Genomic DNA, 22,415 nt, shown 5'->3' with positions numbered 1-22,415 from the left:
TCTTGGCCCAAGCACATTACAAATATTGCTTCCTCTGCGTCTAAAAAACTTGGTTTTCTTTTTCGTCCTCTATGTTACTTTTCTTCCAAACAGCTGTTCACTCTGTACAAATCGCAAATCCACCCTACCATGGAATATTGTTCCCACATCTGGGGCAGTGCCCCCAAAACCTCTCAGGTTTTTAGATTCCATTCAGAAGAGGGCAGTAAGTTTATTAATGACTCCTCTCTAACAGTTTCTCCACTCCCTGTCTCATAGATGTAGTTTCTGGCGGCCAATAAGCTGGATAAACAATGGGCACAACATATCACACTGCACAGACACGGCCCACACACTTTCAAGTCTCTGGCTTGACAGTGTACTGTCCTCGATACAGCGAAACACACGCGGAGATGGGAGAAATCCCAGGTGCCGTCCGACACGAACATACCTTGCGTACTTATGTGAGATTTACTTAAAGATAAATACTGTCAGGGGTAAAGAGAAGGGCTTTTTTAAAGGTGACGACTACAGCAGCCTCAGTTTTTAAATTGTATACTTTTAGTCATGGCTTTTTTTTAAAATAAAACACACTTTCTTGGATGAATATTTTGATCAAATATATTGCATGGACATTCTTCCCATGTGATGCAGCCATAATTTCATCACTAGAATAATAACTAATAGTCTGAAATGTTACTAAAGCTACTTTTAGAGCATAGAGCCAGCTATGATCCTAGTGTAATGTGTACAGATGTAAATTTTCATATTGAGCCAGTATGCTACTACAAAAAAGTTACAACCAAACTGTTACAACAATGAAGTTGGGTCTTGTTCTGGTCTCGGTTATCCAGTGTATAAATAGACATTTATTTATTCAGCTTTCACTTGACCTGAAAGTAGTCCTGTCATTTTACAACTAAATCTTGCTAGTAACCCTGGATATATTTTCCATATGAGCTGTGATATCCAGGCTTTTCAATTCACTTAATCCTTACATGGGTGTGCTATCTTTCTAATAAGTTGTGATCAATTAAAGATGTGTGAAAAGGAATGGACAAAGAGTGGTCCTGTTAAGTAAAATAAATTTTGCCCACTGTTTTTAACATTTCTTATATTTTCCTCAAAAAGAAAACTTATGGAAGGGATGGTCTTCTTCGACAGTGCAAAATGACTTCACGATTCATCAAAGGTTTCATTTGTTTATTAAGTGGGAATTTGCTATTATATCTTTTATTCTGAATTATTACAATTCAAAGGTGTTACCCATTTCTGAGACACTCTTGGTCATAATAAAGTATAACTATTAGCAATTATCTTAATTTTGTCTTTAAAGTTTAATAAAAAAAAAAATCATGACAGTACAAAATATTCACCTTCACATCCTTCTTTAAAATATGAAAACCCGAGATATCAGCAAATAAAACCTCTGTTCTCACATGAAGCATATATTAGGAATTCAGATGCTTGAACTTCCTTAAATCAGCAGAAAACAGGACCTGTAAAAAAATAATAAGGATTATAAGATCCAACTCAGTATATTTGTATAAACAAATGTCTTGTAAACAGGCCTATCAATACACAAGTTGAAAGAAAAATAGGATGCTAGCAGGTCAGCTTTATCTTTGGCTGAAGAGGCAATAGACCCATCTGATGTTGCCAGAGATGGGCAAGAGCCCAGAATGCTAGGCTACCATTTGGACAAGAAGCAAGGTTTCTACCCTTAGTCTGTTCAAAATCTGTTTTGTACTGAATAATAACTGCTTTACAATTAGCATTAGCATTAGTAGAGGCATTTGATGCAAGAAAGCAAGCTTATGCAGCATCAGCCAAAAAAAAAAAAAAAAAAAAGTAACATAAATAAATAAAAATAACCACTTCCACTTCACCCCTCTGTTCGTTCGAAATACCTGTCCAGCTGAGCCTTAAACTTATTTAGGCTATCAACTTCCACGATTGTTGCAAGCTTTGGTATAACACAACTTCCACAATTGTTGCAAGCTTTGGTATAACAAGCTAATTGTTGTTGTTATTTGGTTTTTAGGAGCATTAGCAACTAAGGCCATATTGCTCCGGGCATATGCGGTGGTCATTCCCTGACCTTTCTGCATCCCCTGTATTTGGTGTTCACAGGCTTGAACCCCAGTCTAATCAAGAAGCATATGCTATGCACTGCTGCTCCTGGCTACCGAGGCACCCGAGCTAATTGTGATATACAGCATTCTTCTCTTGAATAGCCTTAGCACATTTAAGGGAAAACCAAGGTTTAGATAAAGTTAGAAAACTGTTGATCTTATCTATGACATAATTAATGGAAGACAAAACTAACCACCCACATATATAAGATGTCATAGGAAAGAAAAAAGTTTGAGTGTCTTCAGACTTTAGCACCTGTTCTTAAATGCAGCTCTAAGAAATGATGCACACTTCATTGTGTTATAGTATGCATTAGATATAGGGTAGAAATTTATCTCACTTTAAAATAATAAATAAAAATACCTTTAACTATAAACAGGATTTTTCTTGGATAGAATAAAACATTTTTAAAGATAAAATCTGTTTTGTAACCTTGTACTAAGCCAGATAAAATTGCTAACTGGTGGAAAATGCCTGCCTTTTAAGATACATCACTATACTATGATGTATATGCACCACTGCAATAAAAAATACAAAAATATGAATCTACAGCTGTTGGATAGATGGCAGAATAGTTTGCTGAATCACCTGTATGTTCTAGAGACACTAGGGGTTGTTTAATTGTGACAACTTCAAAAGTACAAATGAATCTCCTAAATCTAACAATCCATTATCCAGCTATTTCTAGAAAGCAAACCATTGCAATTTGGCAGGTTTAGTTCTGTTTGACCATTTACCCACGCAAAGCATCGGGGCTGACTGTGCAGAGCAGAAATTTTGCCCGGTAGTTAATTTTTACCGTACTCCAATCATGCAGGTGAGAAATTTTAAGGTCATAGGATTGTCTACTGCTACTCATGAACAAGATTAGCAACTTGTTAATAATTAGTGATGGATGACTCAGGGTTTCTGGATCTTTTGATTCGTACAAGGGCAGAAAGCTAATTTAGCTTATTCACTAGATGCTGACCAACTTTTAGATTGCTATATTTTTAAGCAATGTCAACAACTTTCATTCATTTGTATTTATCTATATGCCATCTAAAAGGAAAGCAAAGGAAACCACAACAGCCAAATATCACATTTACAAGAAACAAACAGCACTTCCAATCCCCTAGCAATTGAAAGAGCTGGTCAACTGTTGGCCTACAGTTCTGGGAAGTACTATGTCAGACAGACATTTAGAAAATTGCAAACAACAATGGATAAACACGAAAACCACACATTCAAAATTTTAGATCCAAAATGTCTTCAGTATTGAAACCACTGAAACAAGGAGATACTTTGAGGTTTTCCACTTATAAAAAGACTGCGAGAACAGTGAGGACTGTTCCATTAACCATAACTCCTCCCACCACTACCCCATGGCTTACCTTCCAGGAACAGGTCCCTCAAGCAGCAACAATTGACATACATTCCATTTATTTGTACGCACAATTATTACACACATATATATATACACAATACTTACAAAAAGATATATATACATTAACATTCTCGTTACACATATATAAGACATATTTGACCTCCTGGTGCACTACATACGTGTATCCCAGAGTCAAGGGTGGCTCCTAGGCAAAAGCCCATTTCCACCTAGTTTATCTGTTTTGGCATAGAACCTCAACAAATCTAGCCTAAAAACATGTGCGAGGTATTTTACTACAGAAAAATATAAGACAGCTGCTGCCCAATGCCCTTCTCTAGGCCCAGGTTTATGTTATGAATTTGTGCTGAATACACAAGTCCCATACCCACTGGATGTAGTGCAATACCAGTGGGTGTCGACAAATGAATTACTAATGGAGAACTTTCACAAATTATCCTCACTAACACCTAGTAATTATATTAAACAGATATATACAATACTTGTTTTTAAATATGCTCAGAGTCTCTGAATTCCTGAGAACCAAGAAAACAATATATATAACATACAATGAACAATTAACAACACTGTCTACTGGAACTTTCACACCTGTTGACATGCACAATGAGATAGCTACTAAATGATTGTCATAAACCTTGTGTTTCACAGAAACCAATCTTGTCGATAACAACTGGCCAAAATCAATGCAACATTAATTAACATAAATCAACACAATAACAATTTACACATAAACCTTTTGTCTTTTGCAAAGTCAATTCCCAGAAGAAGCTGAAGTTCTTCGATTGAGTCCTCAATATGAAAACTGATCTTGAGGAGGTTTGCAGAGCAGTCAAGTTATTATGGTCTTCAACTAAGATATTTACATTGTTCTCCAATAAGTTTGGAACCGCAGACATTAAATCCGCTCTAGGTTGTGAGTACAATGGACAGTTCAGAAGTACATGAATCCATGTTTCGTATTCCCCCACATGTGCAGTACGGATCAGGCTCCAGGTCACATAACTTAGCCTGGAGGGACCCATGCCCTGTTATCAGATAAGTTGTCATAGAAGGTCTAAACCACGAAATAACTCCAGGGGTTGTTGAAAATTCCACTTGCGCAATATACTTTCTTCTTATTATTATCAATTTATTTCTCTGTTGAAGAGACAGCCATTGGCTAGAAGGGCGAGAGTTACATTCTAAGGTGTGAAGTAGACCCATAAGCAAAAGGTTACAAAGTTCATGGGACATTCACCCTGAAAGGTTGAATACAGAATTTTGGAATACATGAGTAATTATGATTTTATAATAGAATATTTACCTTTTTGGCATCTTTGAACATCATAGAATATTTACATTTTTGGTATCCTTGAACATCATAGAATATTTAAAATTTTGACATCATCTAGGTTGCCATCTAGAGTACCGAGAATATATAGTTTTTTGAGTCGAGTGGCTGTGTACTAGTTACAGGAGACAATAAGAGTCGACAAAGACTTGCAATCTGTAGGCTTTTTCATTACAGAGCTTTTCTGGTTCAATTCTTAGTTGATTGAAGAGTTCTATTGTGTTTGGTGGAAAAAAGCAACTTAGGCTGTCCAGGTTTTTTAAGTTGCTTTGAAGAGGATGTCTTGTTTCAGCAATTCTGGTGGCTTCTCGATGAGAGTGAAACAAGCCGTCAATACTGGGAGCATCTAATCTTCCTGATAAGTTGGGCTAATGTGAAAATGTTTCTTGTGTTGATTGTGTGTTTCCAGGGAGGAATGCTGAGATTGGAAAGTAGGATGGCTCTAGAGATAGTAAATGGGTGGTTCGAGATCCTGTTCAGCCATCTCAAGAGCTAGTATTCAATACTAAGGAACGCTTTCAGGTTGCTCGGTGGGGCAGAAGACCAAATCTGTGATGCACACAGTGGGATGGGAAGTACACATTTCAAGATATACTTTTTAACAAGATCTGGGTTTCTAATGCCAATTAACTCCTGTTTGGCAGCCCAGACCACTGTATATGTTTTAGCTTTGATGTAATCAAAGTGCTTGGAGAATGTTAGTCCCTCATCCCATTTTAGGCCAAGGTCTACGTGTGATTTAATCTTTGGAACTTTGCATCCGCTTACCAACATAGAGATATTGTTCCTGCTCTTTTTCTTTGTAATTGTCATCTGGGCGGATTTGCTTGGGTTTAAATGTAGTCCAATACAATCGAGGTAATACTCCAGTTAATTTATTGTGTTATTGGCTTGTTGATTTGTTTGCTTAACTTGTTGTAGATCTTTAGATTTGACAAAGAATTTCAGGTCATCAGCATATGTAGTAAAGTTGTCTTTGTGGGATGCAAAAAATGGTTCCAGAGCTGCAGCAAATAAGTGAGGAGAGAACACCTCCCTGTGGCACTCCCTTCGAAATGGAGTAATGGGCAATAAAATTGTCATTATGGATTATGAGATGTCTTTCCTTCAGAATGCTACATAAAATCTTCAGGAGATTGCCTCATATTTTGAAGTAGAAAGATAAAATTTGTTCCAGAGCCGTTATCGAGATATTGTCAAAAGCTGTGGATATGTCTAGGAAGATAATATCGAGCTGTTCCTTATTGTTGAGAGCTTTCTGCATCCATCTTTTTTGCCAGACAACAGCAAATTCCTTCCAAAGCCTTTTCTTCTACCTTTTAAAGTTGCAAGCTGGATCAGTCATAATTGCAAGCATTGTCTTAGACTGTCCTTTTTTAGGTAGTAAATCATTGACACACATGCTGCCCCAAAATGGGCTAAGAACTCCCCAGATAGCCACCTTTGGACTGTATCCTTCTCTCCAGTAACAAACAGCACCTCCATCTCTTCCAGCAAAATGCTCCCATAGGTTAAGTTTATGTTTTAAGCACATCAGCAACTTAGACCATATTCAGCATCGTCTGTACAAGTGTGTGTTGGGCCAATTTCCATGTTTTATGGGTTAACTCAACTTGGTGGGGAATGTTATTCTCCCCATACCTGTGGTTGGCAAAGGCAAGCATCAAAACTGATATAAAATAAAGTGCAGCCATTATCAACCCACTGCAGGATGGAAGCCTCCTCAACAATTCATGCTGAGGGAAATGGACCATAATCTGCCACGCTGGTCCAGTGCGGGTTGGCAGATCGACCGTATTCAGCAGTCAGGGGCTTGAACCCCGGTCTACTCAAAGAGCGTGTGCTACTGCACTCCCGCTCCTGACCACTCGGCTACGGATGTGGCAAAACTGATATACTGACTGCCAAAGAGGATATAAAATTGTAAAGTTTTTAACCATAGATAAAGAAGATACAGAGTTCCAAAATATCTGATAGTATTAATATATATAGTTATTGAAATTAACCAATCAAAGTAAAATATAAACCAGTTTACAATAAACAAAAATTATCAAAAACATTTAATGAAGGCTGTTATGGAAAATGCAAGAAATGTGTGCCTTATTGTAGACGAGTGTTGACTTTTGATACAACTCTACATTCATTTATGGTGTGAATGCAGTTCTGTTTTATACTTCACCCAGAAAGGTTGTGGGTTGTTTGCATAAGCCTTATTCTTGAGTGTATCCCACAGATACAGCAACTGGGGAGGTCATAAACCTGGCAAAATAAGGCCTTAAAGAATTTCATCAATAAACTAACTGATGTGCAAGTGGTGTGTGTTAAATTGCTCATTGTACTAACAGTGGTGCTGGTTTCAGCACTACCATTAGTACAGAAGAATCGCCAATTAATGGTCTCGCACACCTCAGTAGTGAGTATCTAAAAAAAAAAAGAGTCCCATGATTTTTCTACCTAAGGTGGTACCTCAACTTTTTCTAAGGTTCATTAGAATATTGTAGAGGATTTCCTGTATACCATATTCAATCATCTGGCTTTGGTGTAATGGCCAAATGAAACCAGGCTTCATCTAATAAAAAAAAAATAGGTCAACATGGTAAGATCAATTACAGTAATATTACTCCAACTGCTTTATCTGGCTATTGAACTCATGTACAACCTGAGATTGATATGTACACTTCCAACTTTTTCATGGCTTGATATACACTTCTGTATAACTCAGTGTTGTTGAAGCTTCAGTAGATATCTTCCAAGAAATCAGAAAAGCAATTATTCAACTTCCTGCAGGTTATCTTCTATTAAAATTGTTGCATTTGGTCATGTGAACAAGCTCCCATTTTATGGATTGCCATCTGTTTTTAGGAATTGGGTAGCCAATTTTCAATCTAAATGCTCACTGCAATTGATGGCAGATGGCTGTCATCTAACTTCTCAATTAATGATGGCGTTTCCCAATGTTTAGTTCTTTCTCTCACTCTTTTCCCTCTTGTATATTAATACCTTCTTCCACTGACTGGAAATCCTATGCACAGTTTTGCTGATGACATGACACTACATTCCACTTACAGGTGGTAGATGACTTTCATCAACTGGTGAAATACCACCACTTTGCTTATTGGAGGCTTGAAGTGGTGAAACCCATGTTTAGTCTCTAGAGCAAAGTTTCGGCATCCCCCTCCCCCCATACTTCTCCTTCAACCCATGCACGGTACTAAGTACTATAGGTTTTGATACCTTTCGTGTTTGGGGTTTTCATAAAAAAAAAAACACTTTCCAGTATGAGAAACCTTGCCCTATACAAACAACCTTCAACTTATCAAATAGCCACCAATTCCTAAAACACTAATTTCAAGATAATTTTCCAATGGGGCAAAAAAAATTTAGTTAACTTCAATCCTTCTAAAACTCAGTCCTGGCTTATTTCTTGCAAAAAAAAAACACACACCTGTTTGTATGCTCTTTGGTGACATTTACATCTCCGGACAAGATCACATATCTTTATTTGGAGAAGACTTCTAATCTCTTGGCATAAGCACATTACAAACGTTAGTTCCTCTGCATCAGAAAATGCATTTTCTTTTTTTTTTTTGCTCTTGGCAGTACGTTTTTATTAAACAACTTCTAACTGTAGAAATCTCAAAACCACCTTACCTCAAAATATTGTTCCCACATCTGAGGTGGTGCCCTCAAAACCACCTTACAAGCTCCAGGATTCTATTCATTTCAAAAAAGGGCAGTAGGGGTTAATTAATGACCCCTACAAATTCTCTCCACTCTGTCTCATTTCTTTTGCATGCCTTTTCTATAGATACTTCCATGGGCACTGTTTTTTTATGAATTTTCAATATAATTCCCGTGCTCTCTTCCAAACCACTCCAAACACATGCTGCTAGTAGTCAGCGTCCATTCACTCTCCAACGCCAAACTATCAAAACTAACTTGCCTCTTCCTCATCTATCCCATCTACTTCTGTTCTCTGAACAACCTACCTTCACATGTATTTCTTGAAAATTATAATGTACAAAAATTCAGATCAAATATCTTCTGTCTTTTCAACCTTCAATTCAAGCACAGTATACTAAGTACTATGGGTTCTACAGGTTTTTTTGTCGAGAGGGTTTCATAAAAATATTAATAGTAATCACACTACCTATCAATGCAGTGAACGGCTGTCTTATTTGGTAAAGACCTATCTGGATATTTATTACTGAATGATCCTTAGCACTAGAAAAATAATTTGGATATAAGGTAATCTTCCTAAATAAACACCATTCTTCTCATGACTAACCTATATTATGCACTCCATTAAATTTACTGCTTTCAAGTACACTGCTATCATAATGTCATCAGATACATAGGGAGATCAATATCTCCCTTTGTATCTGATGGCTCCCTATGTTGTCATTAGACAAAGGAAGATATTTTTCAGCACATCATTAATGAATGGGTTGCACGTTAAATGGATAACCTTGTATAAATGGAAATATAAAAAAGATAGGCCATTTGTTTTTATGTACTATTTATGAGGGCAGATGATGAACACATTTCTAAAATAACACCTTTAAGATCAAAATACTTACAGAATGTGCCCATCCAGCATATTCTCCAAATTTCTTTCTAAAAATATCACCTGCAAAATTAAAAGATAATATTATCTGGTTGTAGTTTAAAAAAAAAAAAAAAAAAAAAAATGGTCGAGTGATTGTTGATTTTAAATTAGTTCAGCATTTATAGTAAGGCAAGTAATACAGTAGCAGTCTGGAATGAATGTGAAATAATGTTAATAGTTAATAATATATATTTCAAAGATATACAATGTAGCTTGTAATCAGCTATTCTCTTCCCCTAGATATTCAGTTTGACCAAAATGATAACTGAAGATTTAACAATGGTTGATTCCTACAATATTGTCAATTTCAACATTATTAATGACAGATATCTTTGGAGTCTACATTTTGCCAATGATCAGGTTATCATTGCACAAGAAGCTTATGATTTAGAATATATGTTGAGAAAATTGCATTTTACATATGACCAATGGGGCCTGAATGTCTTTTCAGGCCCCACTTTACAAAGACAGAATACCTAAGCACAGTGAAACATCCTGATGAATTGAATTGAACATCTAAAAGCTGTTGACTTTTTCAAATATCTTGAATGTAGATTAACTAAAGGATTGGGGAAAGAGGAATTTTACACAAGAATTCATCAAAGTAGGAAGATTTCTTAGTGCCCTAAACTCTATACGGTGGGCCAACAGTATCTCCCGTAGAACTAAAACACATATTGGACAGTTTTTAGTGGAATCAGTACTTTGCTACGGATGTGAGGTGTGGACACTGCAAGAGGGTGACAAAAAGAAGCTTAGAGCCCTAGAGATGGACTACCTATGTTGGAGTGCTAAGGTTTCTAGGCTAGAGAGGATAACAAATGAGGAAATAAGAAGACGTATGGATGCAGATGAAGATACAGAACGAACAGAAAATAGTAGGTTGAGATGGTTTGGACATCTGCTGCACATGAATGAAGTGAGATGGCCTAAAATTATATGAGTGGATACCACAAGGGAAGAGAAGGCAAGGGCACCCTAGAAAAACATGGAAGGAAGGTGCACTATCGGCCATGAGAAAGAGAAATTTGAAAGCTCAAGATGCCCACGTCTAGCAACTTTGGAAAATGGGAATGACAAGACGGCAATCTGAGTATTAAGTCGAACATAGATAGATACTAACAACTTCAATACCCCCTCCACGCGCACACACAAACAGGAAGAAAACAATGGATATCTGTAAAAATTTGGGACCCTACAGGCTATTTCTAGGTCCAACAACAGCCAGTCCATTTCAACTTTCCTGCTGGACTCTATACTATTCTTGATAGTACACATTACAAATTCAGACATAAAAAAAAAAAAAAAAAAAATTTTGAAGCTATGTGCAACTCTCCAGCAACAGCACCAGTGAAAAAAAAATATTAGAGACCAATTAATTCTAATAAAAAAACATTTATTTTAAATTCCTAGTGCTTGCTAACATAAATATAGAGCTCTAATAGTTATTGCAATTTAATTAATATTTTTTTTAAATTTAAATATACATTTATATTTTTGATAAGATCACAAAATTCTCCAAATCTTAGTTATGACATTACCATTATGTGCACAGCATAATGTACACATTATTAAACTGTACATCTCACTAATACAACACTAAATTTTAACTCTCTCTTTTAAATTTATATATATATACAGTAAATTTATATATATCAGGGGTTACGTTTCTGAGAAATGCCGCGAATACCGAAAACACGAATACAGAGTTATGGCTCCCATAGTAATAAAGGGGTTCTGTTCCAAAGTGAAATTTATAAGAAAAACTAGTCTAAAATTTTGTCTATGTATGTATTATATGTACCTTCATAATATGACTATGTACATAGACAGCACATAGTGAAATGCAAGCATATGGCATCGAAATGAAAATAAGAAACAATTTAATATTAAATGTAATATTTATTAGAAATTTCAAACAAATCTTTCAAACCAGCACCTTTGCTAGCTAAAAAACTTATCCCGCCAGTGCTGTCACCAGTTTCACTAAAGTGTTGATAAAGGAGTTTTGCCTTTTCACGAATGATGAGTGAACTTAACGGAATTTTATTTTGAGTTCGGTCTTCTATCCACAGATTTAAAGCCTTTTCCATTTTTTCTAATTTAACATCACGAGTTACAGAATTAAGGTAATTTTAATTGTGGAAAACCACAATTAAAAAAAAAAAATCATCGTACTGGCAACATAAGAAAGCTTAAAGTTACAAAAAAAAAAAAAAAAAAAAAAACAATGACATACCAACTTCCTTGTACACTTTTGATGTCAGTGACTTTGTAGCTTTTAAGTGAGGTAAGTAATCTCGAACTGCAATCTTCCACACATGAGTATCTACAGGAATGGCCTGAGGTTTGTCTAGGGACATTAAACACACACAGTCAGCAACCTATTATATAAATAAATAAGGTACTTAAATCTGTGTTCCATAGCATAAAATTTTTACAGTAATAGCTGAAAGTGCAATAATAAAAGAAGTTTTCAGATTCTTAATAGAACACAAACTTCAGAAAAGAAAAGTAATAGTTTGATGCTTACCAAATTAAATACTACCTGCAATTAAAATGATATTAAAGTTTGTCTTTAAATAGCTTAATTATATAAAAATAAGGGGAACAGTTCAACATGTGTAATTAATTTGTATTTATTAAATTTAGAAAGTTCAACAATAATAAATAGAAATTTTAAAAACAACCAATACATCATATTTCTTCTTTGAGATCTTCAACTGTAGTAAAAAGTACAAACAAAAAGGTATCGTCGTTCTTTGAAGAAGAAATCAGTTTTTTTTCAGTGAAGAAATCAAATTATGTTTTAAGTCTCTATTTAAAATGTAACCATATGTTTTGTAGCATATTGTAAGTTTAAATTTGTAAAGTATTTAGAAAGCTACAGCTTAACATTCAGATAACCTTTGCTATTGATATTTTGATGGGAATTTCGTAACTTCTTTAGTGATTTAAGTTTTGTCAACAGTTTAATTTCTGCACTAGTTTGTTAATATAAATTCTGTAATATATTGTAAATTTAAATTTCTTAATCTCTGTAAAGATCAAATTTTACTTAAATTATGGTTGTTACAAGATCCACTTACAATACAAAGTCCTGGAGCATTGGGACTCAAATGGAAATGCCTGCATGCATTTCTGGTGTGAATCGCAATTTTGTCATACGTATTCTAAGGCTGGTCTGGTAGACAGACCTAGCTCATCTGGTGATTCTTTTCTTTGCAACCAATGTAATGAGTGTACTGATCTCAAATTACAACTTGGTGCATTACAAGAAGCATTTGAGTCACTGAGGAAATGAGTGCTTGCCCTAGAAACAAATGTAACTGGGAGATCGTCAAGGACTCAAGTATCTACTGACCTGCCAAGTGATTCACCCACAATTTAGGTTCCTGAAAAGAATAATCAAGTGCAGACTGCTCTGCTCAAAGATGATCTAGTTTTATTGGGAGACTATTATCAGGGAAATGGGTAACATTTTTTTGTAATAAAGACAGATTGTCCAGAACCAGAGTGTGTTTGCCAGGAGAAATAACTGATGATGTTACCAAAAGAGTATCAAATTTTAAGGGAGGTAAAGAAAGAATTATTACTCATATGGGGACTAATGATGTTATATGTACACAACCTAACCATCTGTTGGATAAATATAGGACTATGCTGAAAAAATGCCACGAGTAAGGTCTAAATGTATTGTGTCTGCGATTCTGTCCAGACAAGATAGGAGGATTTTATGCTGAAAGCCTAGGGATTATATTGAGACTTGAGAGAATCTGCAAGGCTCTGGTGGAAAATTTTTAACAGCATGGCTTGCAATTGTAGGTAGAAGGAATGTATTTTGTAGAGGCAGTATTCGTTTAAACAAAGGTGATGCAAGGATTTATGCCAGTATCGTTGATGATACCTAAGGGTTCAGGGAAACTGCTAATCAGGGCAAAGGTTAATTTACATCCATGTTTATCTGATGATATTGGTCAAAAAAATGCTTGCACCTCAAATTCTTATTTGTTAAAACAGCCCATGTTGATAAGATGTTCTGACGGTAGCAATGTTTCAAATGAGGGAGAAGATAAAAACTTGGGATACAAACCTAAATATCTTCAAGGTGTGTGCCAGGGTAGTAAACTATAGAAGATTATTTAGTCTCAGCTTGTCTACAGTAATGTCAGGAGTGTTGTCAATAAAATTGCTGAATTTGAAGTCTTGGTTAAGACAACTAATGCTGATATTAGCATTAGCAGAGGCAAATGATGCAAGAAAGAAAGTAAGCTTATATAGCATCATCCCAAAAAAAAAAAAAAAAAAAACCCATCCCATTTCACCCATCCAATCACTCCAAATGTTTGTCTAGTTCAACCTTAAATTTATTTAAGCTATCAACTTCCACAACAGATGGAAGTCTGTTCCAGGTATCAACTACCCGCTCGCTAAAGGCAAACTTCCACACATCTATTCTACAACTGTCTTTCCTCAATTTGAATCTATGCCCCCCTCAGGTTCTTAATCTGAGGAAGCGGAAGTATCCCATCAGCATTGAGCCTGCTTGAACCATTCAAGGCCTTATACACCTCGGTCAGATCACCTCGCAGCAGCCTAGTCTCCCAGATGCTGCAACTTGCAGAACTTAAGCCTTTCTTCGTAAGCGCACCTCTGTTCCTCTCATGAATCTTGTCCTTCTCTGTACTTGTTCTAGCAGCTGTACATCATTCCTAAAATGAGGCCTCCAAACCTGTATACAGTACTCAAGGTGTGGCCTGACCATTGCCTTATACAAAGAGATAATCATCTCCTTGTCCCTGCTCACAAAATTCCTATATATTATTGACAAAACTCCGTGACCTGCTCTGGTAGCCCCGTCTGCACTGCTCAGAGAACTTCATACCTAACTGCACAATTATCCCCAGGTCTTTTTCATTCTCCACCTCATTGAGGGTAGTATCATACAGTTGTTATGTTTCTCTTGGGTTACTGCTACCCATATGCAGTACTTTGAATTTGTCAATGTTAAACTTCAGTTGCCACTTTTTGCCCATCTACCTAACTTTTCTAGATCCTGTTGCAGTAGCATACTGTCTTTACTGTCGTTAACAACCCTGCTAACCTTTGTATCATCTGCAAACTTGGACATTAAACCTGATATACCTTCATCAATATCATTGATAAATACACAAAACAACAATGGGCCCAGCACTGAAAGCTGGGGGACTTCACTAATAACATTAGTCTACATAGAGCAGTGTCCATTTATTACCATTCTCTGCCATCTCCCACTCAACCATCCCTTTATCCATTGCAACAACTTGCCCTTAATGCCATATCACTGCAATTTGTAAAGCATTAGCATTAGCATTAGTAGAGGCATTTGATGCAAGAAAGCAAGCTTATGCAGCACCAGCCAAAAAAAAAAAAAAAAACCCACTTCCACTTCACCCCTCTGTTCGTTCAAAATACCTGTCCAGCTGAGCCTTAAACTTATTTAGGCTATCAACCTCCACCACAAGGGATGGAAGTCTGTTCCACCAACCAACCACCCGCTGGCTAAAGGCAAATTTCCGCACGTCTATCCTACATCTGTCTTTCCTCAATTTGAATTTATGCCCTCTCAGGTGATTATTCTGAGCGAGAGGAAGAATCCCATCAGCATTGAGCATGCTCAAACCATTCAAGGCCTTATACACCTCTATCAGATCACCTCGCTGGTGCCTAGTCTCCAGACACTGTAATTTGCAAAACTTAAGCCTTTCTTCGTAAGAGCACCCCTTTGTTCCATTCACTAATCTTGTTGCCCTTCTCTGTACCCGTTCCAGCAGCTCTACATCCTTCTTGAAATGAGGCCTCCAGACCTGTATACAGTACTCTAGGTGTGGCGTGACCATTGCCTTATACAATGGAATAATCACCTCCTTATCCCTGCTGGAAAAATTCCTGTATATCATTGACAATACTCCATGAACTCTTGCAGCCCGTCTGCACTGTTCAGAGAACTTCATATCTGCCTGCACAACCACCCCCAAGTCCCTTTCATTCTCTACCACTGTCAGTGTAGTACCACAGAGTTGATACGTTGCTCTGGGGTTGCTGTTTCCCATGTGTAGTACTTTACATTTGTCAATGTTAAACTTCATTTGCCACCTCTCAGCCCATCTGCTCAACCTTTCCAGATCCTGTTGCAGCAGAATAGTGTCAGTAGTGTCCTTGACAACCCTGCCAACCTTTGTATCGTCTGCAAACTTGGACATTAAGCTTGATATACCATCATCAATATCATTTATAAATACAGAAAACAATAATGGACCCAACACTGAGCCCTGAGGGACTCCACTAATAACATTAGTCCACGATGAGCAGTGTCCATTGATTACCACTCTCTGTCTTCTCCCCCTCAACCACCCCTTTATCCATAGCAGCAATTTGCCTCCAATGTCACACTGCTCCAATTTGTGTAGCAGTCTTCCATGTGCAACAGTATCAAAAGCCTTTCTAAGATCCAAGTATATAATATCAAAGTTATTCCCTGCATCCAGTTCTTTTGTGACTGCATCATAGTATCCAATCAAGTTGGTCAGGCAAGACTTCCCCTTAACAAAACCATGCTGTGTCTGAGCTATAACTGAAGTCTTGTCTAAATGATCCTGCAGTGCTTCTTTAACCAGTGCCTCCATTAATTTTCCTGGAACAGAAGTTAAGCTCACAGGTCTATAATTACTTGTGTCAGCCTTTGATCCTCCTTTGTGAATTGGGGTCACATTTGCACATTTCCAGTCTATGGGTACCTCCCCTGAGTCCAAGGAAGCTCTCATAATTATGGCTAAGGGTTTGCTTACTTCCTTTGCTGCCTCCTTTAATATAACTGGATAGATCCCATCCACCCTGGGTGCCTTTCTTGTGTTTATCTTCAACAGTTTCTCCTCCACTTTACTCCCAGTTATTTCAAGATTCTGTAGCTTACTGCTAGAGTTGAATACACCTCTGGCATTCCCCTTGCTGAATAACTCCTCATGTGTGAATGTCGATGCAAAATATTCATTTAGTTTGTTAGCTACCTGAGCAGGATCATCAACAGTTGACCCATCAATATCAAGTGGACCAATCTGATTCATCCCCTTCCTTCTAGAGTTTACATAAGTAAAGAACTCTTTGCTGTTTTTCTTTGTATCCCTTGCCAAGGATTTCTCGTAATCTGCCTTCGCCTGCCTAACCTCCTTTGTAACTTGGTTGCATATCAACTTGTATCTATCATAGGCTTCTGTGTCATGTGTTAATTTGTAAGTATCCCATGCATTTTTCTTCTCTGCCATATGCCTCATTAGTTCATCTGACATCCATTTTGGCCTAAACCTTGAACAATATTTCTTAGTTGGTATGTAAAGCCTAGTAGCTTCCAAGATAAGTTCTTTGAATGCTTCCCATTTAGAATTTGCTGTTGGTAACATCATATTCAAAATGGGAAGCATTCAAAGAACTTATCTTGGAAGCTACTAGGCTTTACATAAGCCTAGTAACTTCCAAGCAGTCTTCAATGTGCAAAACAGTATCAAAAGCTTTCCTGAAATCAAAGTACAGTAGACCCTCTATTTTCTGGGATAGATGGTAAAAAACAATTCCTGAATAATTGATTTCCTGATTAATCCAAAAATACAGCAAGTCCCTGATATACGTAAAAGATACATTCCAGGACTTCTTACATCGAGTTTTACGTAACTCGGGAATGACTAACAAAATATTGCTACTATATCCCTGATATGCCAAAATTACAAAAACCACATAATATCCTCAGAAGAATGAAGAAAATTAGTTATATATTTTTAATTAGTTCAATTAAGAACTTTATCTGGGGACAGCGGTGAAGTAGCCAGAGTCGCATATAAGAAAAGAAAACATAAAAGGAAGAAAAAAAAACATGTTATTGTACTGTAAAAACTGATTTGTATTTCGTAGCCTTGGTTATTATAGTTGACTTCATTGGTGCTGATCGCTTCACCACTTCTCGTATTTTGTCTTTCTTTATTGTGTTCACCGTTGCCACTGACAAATCTGAATTTTGTACGATACTTGTTGATGTTTGGCCATTTTTATACATTGTTATTATTTTCATTTTCTGATCCAACTCGATCGCTTTCCTTTTCTTGATAGATTTACTATTACTGCTGTCACTTATTCTCTTAGTCAGCACCATGATAACAGTCAAAATTAAATTTTCTGAAAAGAACTTCACAGGGCAAAAACTCACTATTACACCCCATGCGAGCTTGCATTTTACTAAAGCACATTTCTGGAGATCACTGCCATAAAACAATAAAAACAATTTGCACTTTCCGGTTTATTGGTCTTTTCTGTTAGTGCATCTAATTATAAACAGGTAGTAAACTCAATCTTATTGCATTTGCGATAATAGGAATTCTGTGTGTTTTTACATTACGGTATTATGATTAAATGTGTCCCCCTTCAATGAAATCTTCAGTCATATAAAAAATATATATAAATAACGTTACATAAGTCGGGAACTTACTGTACTGAAAAAAGTTCAGCAACCTAAGTAAAAAGTATGGCAATAGATAAAAAACAAAAAAAACTTTTACCACGCATTACTTGCGGGTCCAATATGATGCTTCCCTTTATTTATTTTTTTTTTTTTGGAGCAGCGGATGTGAAGACAGCAGGGGGTTGCAAGATAATAGGCATACTAATCTCCCAATGATGACTTATAATGCTGGTTCTTGTCCCTTATTTACGACTTGCAAAATTTCTGTTTATAACTATTCTAGTTATTACTTAAATTTTATGATTTCTGGTTGATTTTTTTATTTTTAATTTGGAGTCTTGAAGTGTCCTAGTTAATCCAATCACGGTAAATCGAGAGTCTGCTGTATACGATATCAAAATTATTTTTTGCATCCAGTTCCTCTGTGACCACGTTATAGTATCCAATCAAAATGGTCAGACGAGACTTCCCCTTAACAAACCCATGCTGTGTCTGAACTATTACTGCAGTTTTGTCTAGGCAATCTTGCATCACTTCTTTAAAGAGTGACTCCATTATTTTCTCCAGAACAGAAGTTAAACTAACAGGTCTATAATTATTTCTGTAATCCTTTGAACCCCCTCTGTGAATTGGGGATACATTTGCACATCTCCAGTCCATGGGACCTCCCCTGAATTTAAGGATGCCCTCATAATTATGGCTAAGGGTTTGCTAACTTCCCTCGCTGCCTCCTTCAATATAACTGGATAGATTCCATCTGCCCAAGTGCCTTTTTCATGTTTATCTTCAACAATTTCTCCTCCACTTTGCTCTTCATTATTACAAAATTATTTAGCTCCCTGTTAGAGTTTAGTAAACATCTGTCCTCCCCTTCCTTGCAGAATTCCTCATGTGTGAATGCGGATGCAAAATACTCAATCAGTTTGTCAGCTATCTGAGCATGATTATCAACAGTCGAACCACCAACATCAAATGGACCAATCTGATTCATCCCCTTCCTTCTAGAGTTTACATAAGTAAAGAAATCTTTGTTTTTTTTTGCATCCTTTGCCAAGGATTTCTCGTAATCAGCCTTCGCTTGCCTAACCTCCTTTGTAACTTGATTACAGACCAGCTTATATCTGTCTTAGGCTTGTGTGTCACCTGATAATTTATATGAATCTCAAACATTTTTCTTCTCTGCCATGAGCCTCATTTGTTCATCCGACATCTATTTAGGTTTGAACAATATTGTTTAGTTGGTATGAAAAGCCTAGTAGCTTCTATGATTATTTCCCTCACTGCATCCCATTTAGAATTTGCTGTTTTTAACATCATCAGTTGATTTCACTGTATAGAATTTAAAAACTGTCTGGGACCACTGTAGTCACCTTTGAGAAAACAAAAACCCTTCTCTTTACCGTTGATGGTAGTTACATCTTTAAATAAATCCCACATCAGTACACTGTGATCACAGTCACCTAGTGGTTCCTTTATCTTCAAATTCTTAATGCATGAATAATCACTGCTGATAATCAGATCAAGAGTATTACTCCCTTTGGTTGGCCCTTGAACATGATGCCGTAGAAAACAATCCTCCAATAAATTCACAAAAGTCTCGCTAGTGTGCAAGTGACCAACCCATAAGTTCCAGTCAATATCTGGAAAGTTAAAATCCCCCATTACAAGACATTCTGAATTACTGGCCCACTATTTCTCTGCACAGTTGTTCACAGTACTCATCAGATTCATTAGGCCTATAACACACTCCTGCTTTCATTTTCCCTTTCCCAGTGCTTAGTATATAATTGGGCTAACAGAAACGTGGTGCCATATACATAAGAATATGTATCATATTCTGATATATATCAGAGCATGGATAGAAATACCTGTGGAATGCTTTCGTGAACTAGTGGACTTGAATGCCTCACTGTGTGACTGCCCTTATCTAGGTGAAAGGTGGGCCTACCCATTACTAGGTAGGTATCGTATAATTTGTGTCCACCCAATGTAGATCAGAAGCTCTTCTTCATCACAGCAAACGAGCAATACATACTTGCTCTGGCAAGTTGTATTGCTCATTGAAATTAAAAAGGTGACCTGCTTCAAACACACGAAAGGCTGTAGCCACGATATTTTCACAATCTTAGACTTTTCCAGAGCTGACTGTTTTGGCTAGTATAGGAACTGCTAGATGTGCTACAAGTGTGCTCACAAACTGGTTTTTTGATGTCTTCCTGTAATAGATGGGTGTGTGGGTTTTCAGATATTAGAGTCATGGCATTGCTGAATGCATTAATCATTTTGTCTTTAATGCCATGACAAAAGCAATTATACTACAAGACATATCTTCCTTTGTAGGCAGCCAATCAAGTGAGCTCTTAATTCTTATAGGCTGATGCAACTGTATTTCTGATAAAATTCAAAGAATGCTCACGAATATGGAAAATTTCATTTAAGTAAGCTAATTCTGTTTGAAGTGTGGGCCACTTACAAAATTACTAAATGTAGGGCACCGTTGGAAATCATATTCAAGCAGTCTGTCAGTCATACTAGTCTTCATATAAATTAATAAGGGGTTCAACAGATGTGATAAAAACAACTTTGGAACATTTAAGCAGAATTCATGGAAGCTCCTTTCAAGAATATAGTATTCATAAAGAAAGAGAATGAAAAGTGAAACATCTTGTCAAGAAATGGAGAATATATCTCAAGGAAAATAGGTTAAAAATCACAGATGGAATTTAAAATTCAAGATGAATGTGATGAAAGAGTAATATTTTTTTTTTTTTTTTTTTTTATGAAAACTCCAAACACGAAAGGTATCAAAACCTATAGTACTTAGTACCGTGTATGGGTTAAAGGAGAAGTATGAGGGGGGGGGGGTTTGCTGGAAACTTTGCTCTAGAGACTAAACATGGGGTTCACCACTTCAAGCCTCCAATAAGCAAAGTGGTGGTATTTCACCGGTTGATGAAAGTCATCTACCACCTGGTTGAAATAAATATGATGAGTCCCATATGAATATCAGATCATCCAAGTTTTATGAAATTTTTGAAGGAATCAAGATGTCATTAGAAGAAAGCAACAATAAAAAACAGTAGATATGTATAAGGAGCATGATGAATTACTGAAAATGTCTACTGGAAATTGTAAATGTATGCATCACAACTGATACATGATCAGCCAAAATAGGAAGTTTTATCTGACACTGGATTAGTGTGGATTTTTAAAGGATCTCCATTCTCTTGTCTTGTAAAAGACTTATAGGTATTCCTGATTATAAAAATATTGCAAAAATTTTAACAAATATATATTACAAAACTGATATACCAGACTCCAAAACTGGGGATATGATAACCAATAACAGATTCAAATTTTGTTAAAGCTTAGGGGGGAAAAAGTATTTGGCAAAAAATAAATGGGGTAAATATTAACAATGGCAAATACAACACAGCAGATAATAAGGATGGTGAATACAAAAATATATACTCCTATGTAATAATCACAAAATTATAAAGGAAAAACCTAAACTGCCAAAAATCTTGCAGATGCAGTCACAATATTTAGATCTTATCATTAAGTGTTGAAGGCCCTTACCAAACTTTACAAAGACCAAAAAATATATTTTATGGTCTGCCTCTTCCAAGTTTGGTGTCAATGCTATACAAGTTGGGAAAATGATCCCCTCAAAATGAGGGAGCACTACAGCATCTAAAAGTTATTCTACTAAAACATTCTAGGGAGAAAAAAAGTTCAGGTTACAAATGAGCAAATAAAAGGTAAAGAGAAGTGGTAAGAAATTTTATATAACAGAAATTGTATTAGTATTAGTATTAGTAACGGCCGCATTGTGCAAGAAAGCCTATGGCTTATGCTCCACCAGCCAAAAAAAAATAAAAAAATTTCCGAACAAAACAATGATAAAAACAAAAAAAAAAAAATAAATAAATAAAATAAATAACTAAATAATAATAATTAATAAATAAAAAAATATATATATATATATAAAATAAAAATAAAAAGGAAATTAAACCTATCATCCTATGCGCTTCCCTTACCCGAAAGTACTATCCAGATGACCTTTGAATTTCCCCAAACTGTCGGCCTCTACCACCCATGAAGGCAACTTATTCCAGTAATTTATAACTCGCTGGCTAAAATAAAACTTCCTGCAGTCCAATCTAAACATTTTCCCCCGTAACTTGAATTTACGTCCCCTAGTTCTAGCATCATTTATAATCTTGAAAATTCTGTCCTCATTCATTTTACTAATGCCTCTCAGAGCCTTAAACACCTCAATCAAATCTCCCCTAAGGTGTCTAGTTTCCAAACTCTGCAACCCACATATTCGAAGTCTTTCTTCATAAGGACGCCCTTTTGCCGATCTCACCAGGTGAGTTACCCTTCTTTGCACCCTTTCAAGAAGTTCAATGTCTTTCTTTAGGTGCGGTCTCCATACTTGAACACAGTATTCCAAGTGTGGTCTAACATAAGCCTTATATAATGGGAT

At 36.4% G+C, this 22,415-nt stretch overlaps 1 protein-coding gene across 1 annotated transcript in view; it reads right to left on the bottom strand.

Moving 5' to 3' along the window:
- Positions 1 to 1,430: 1,430 nt before the first annotated feature.
- The window catches only part of Ogg1 (8-oxoguanine DNA glycosylase), a 42,925-nt gene continuing 21,940 nt past the window's right edge, over positions 1,431 to 22,415 (bottom strand). Inside the window, exons 4-6 of the mRNA XM_090369936.1 lie at positions 11,678 to 11,822; positions 9,410 to 9,459; positions 1,431 to 1,478 (exon numbers count right to left, since the gene is read on the bottom strand). Of these exons, the coding sequence (XP_090226062.1) occupies positions 1,431 to 1,478; positions 9,410 to 9,459; positions 11,678 to 11,822 (243 nt within the window). The remainder of the gene's footprint in view (positions 1,479 to 9,409; positions 9,460 to 11,677; positions 11,823 to 22,415) is intronic.

The sequence above is a fragment of the Mastigoproctus giganteus genome, chromosome 3, assembly GCF_048544385.1.
Source record: "Mastigoproctus giganteus isolate SK-2022 chromosome 3, ASM4854438v1, whole genome shotgun sequence".
Lineage (NCBI taxonomy): Eukaryota > Metazoa > Arthropoda > Arachnida > Uropygi > Thelyphonidae > Mastigoproctus > Mastigoproctus giganteus.
This window is presented reverse-complemented; position numbering and strand designations above follow the sequence as displayed.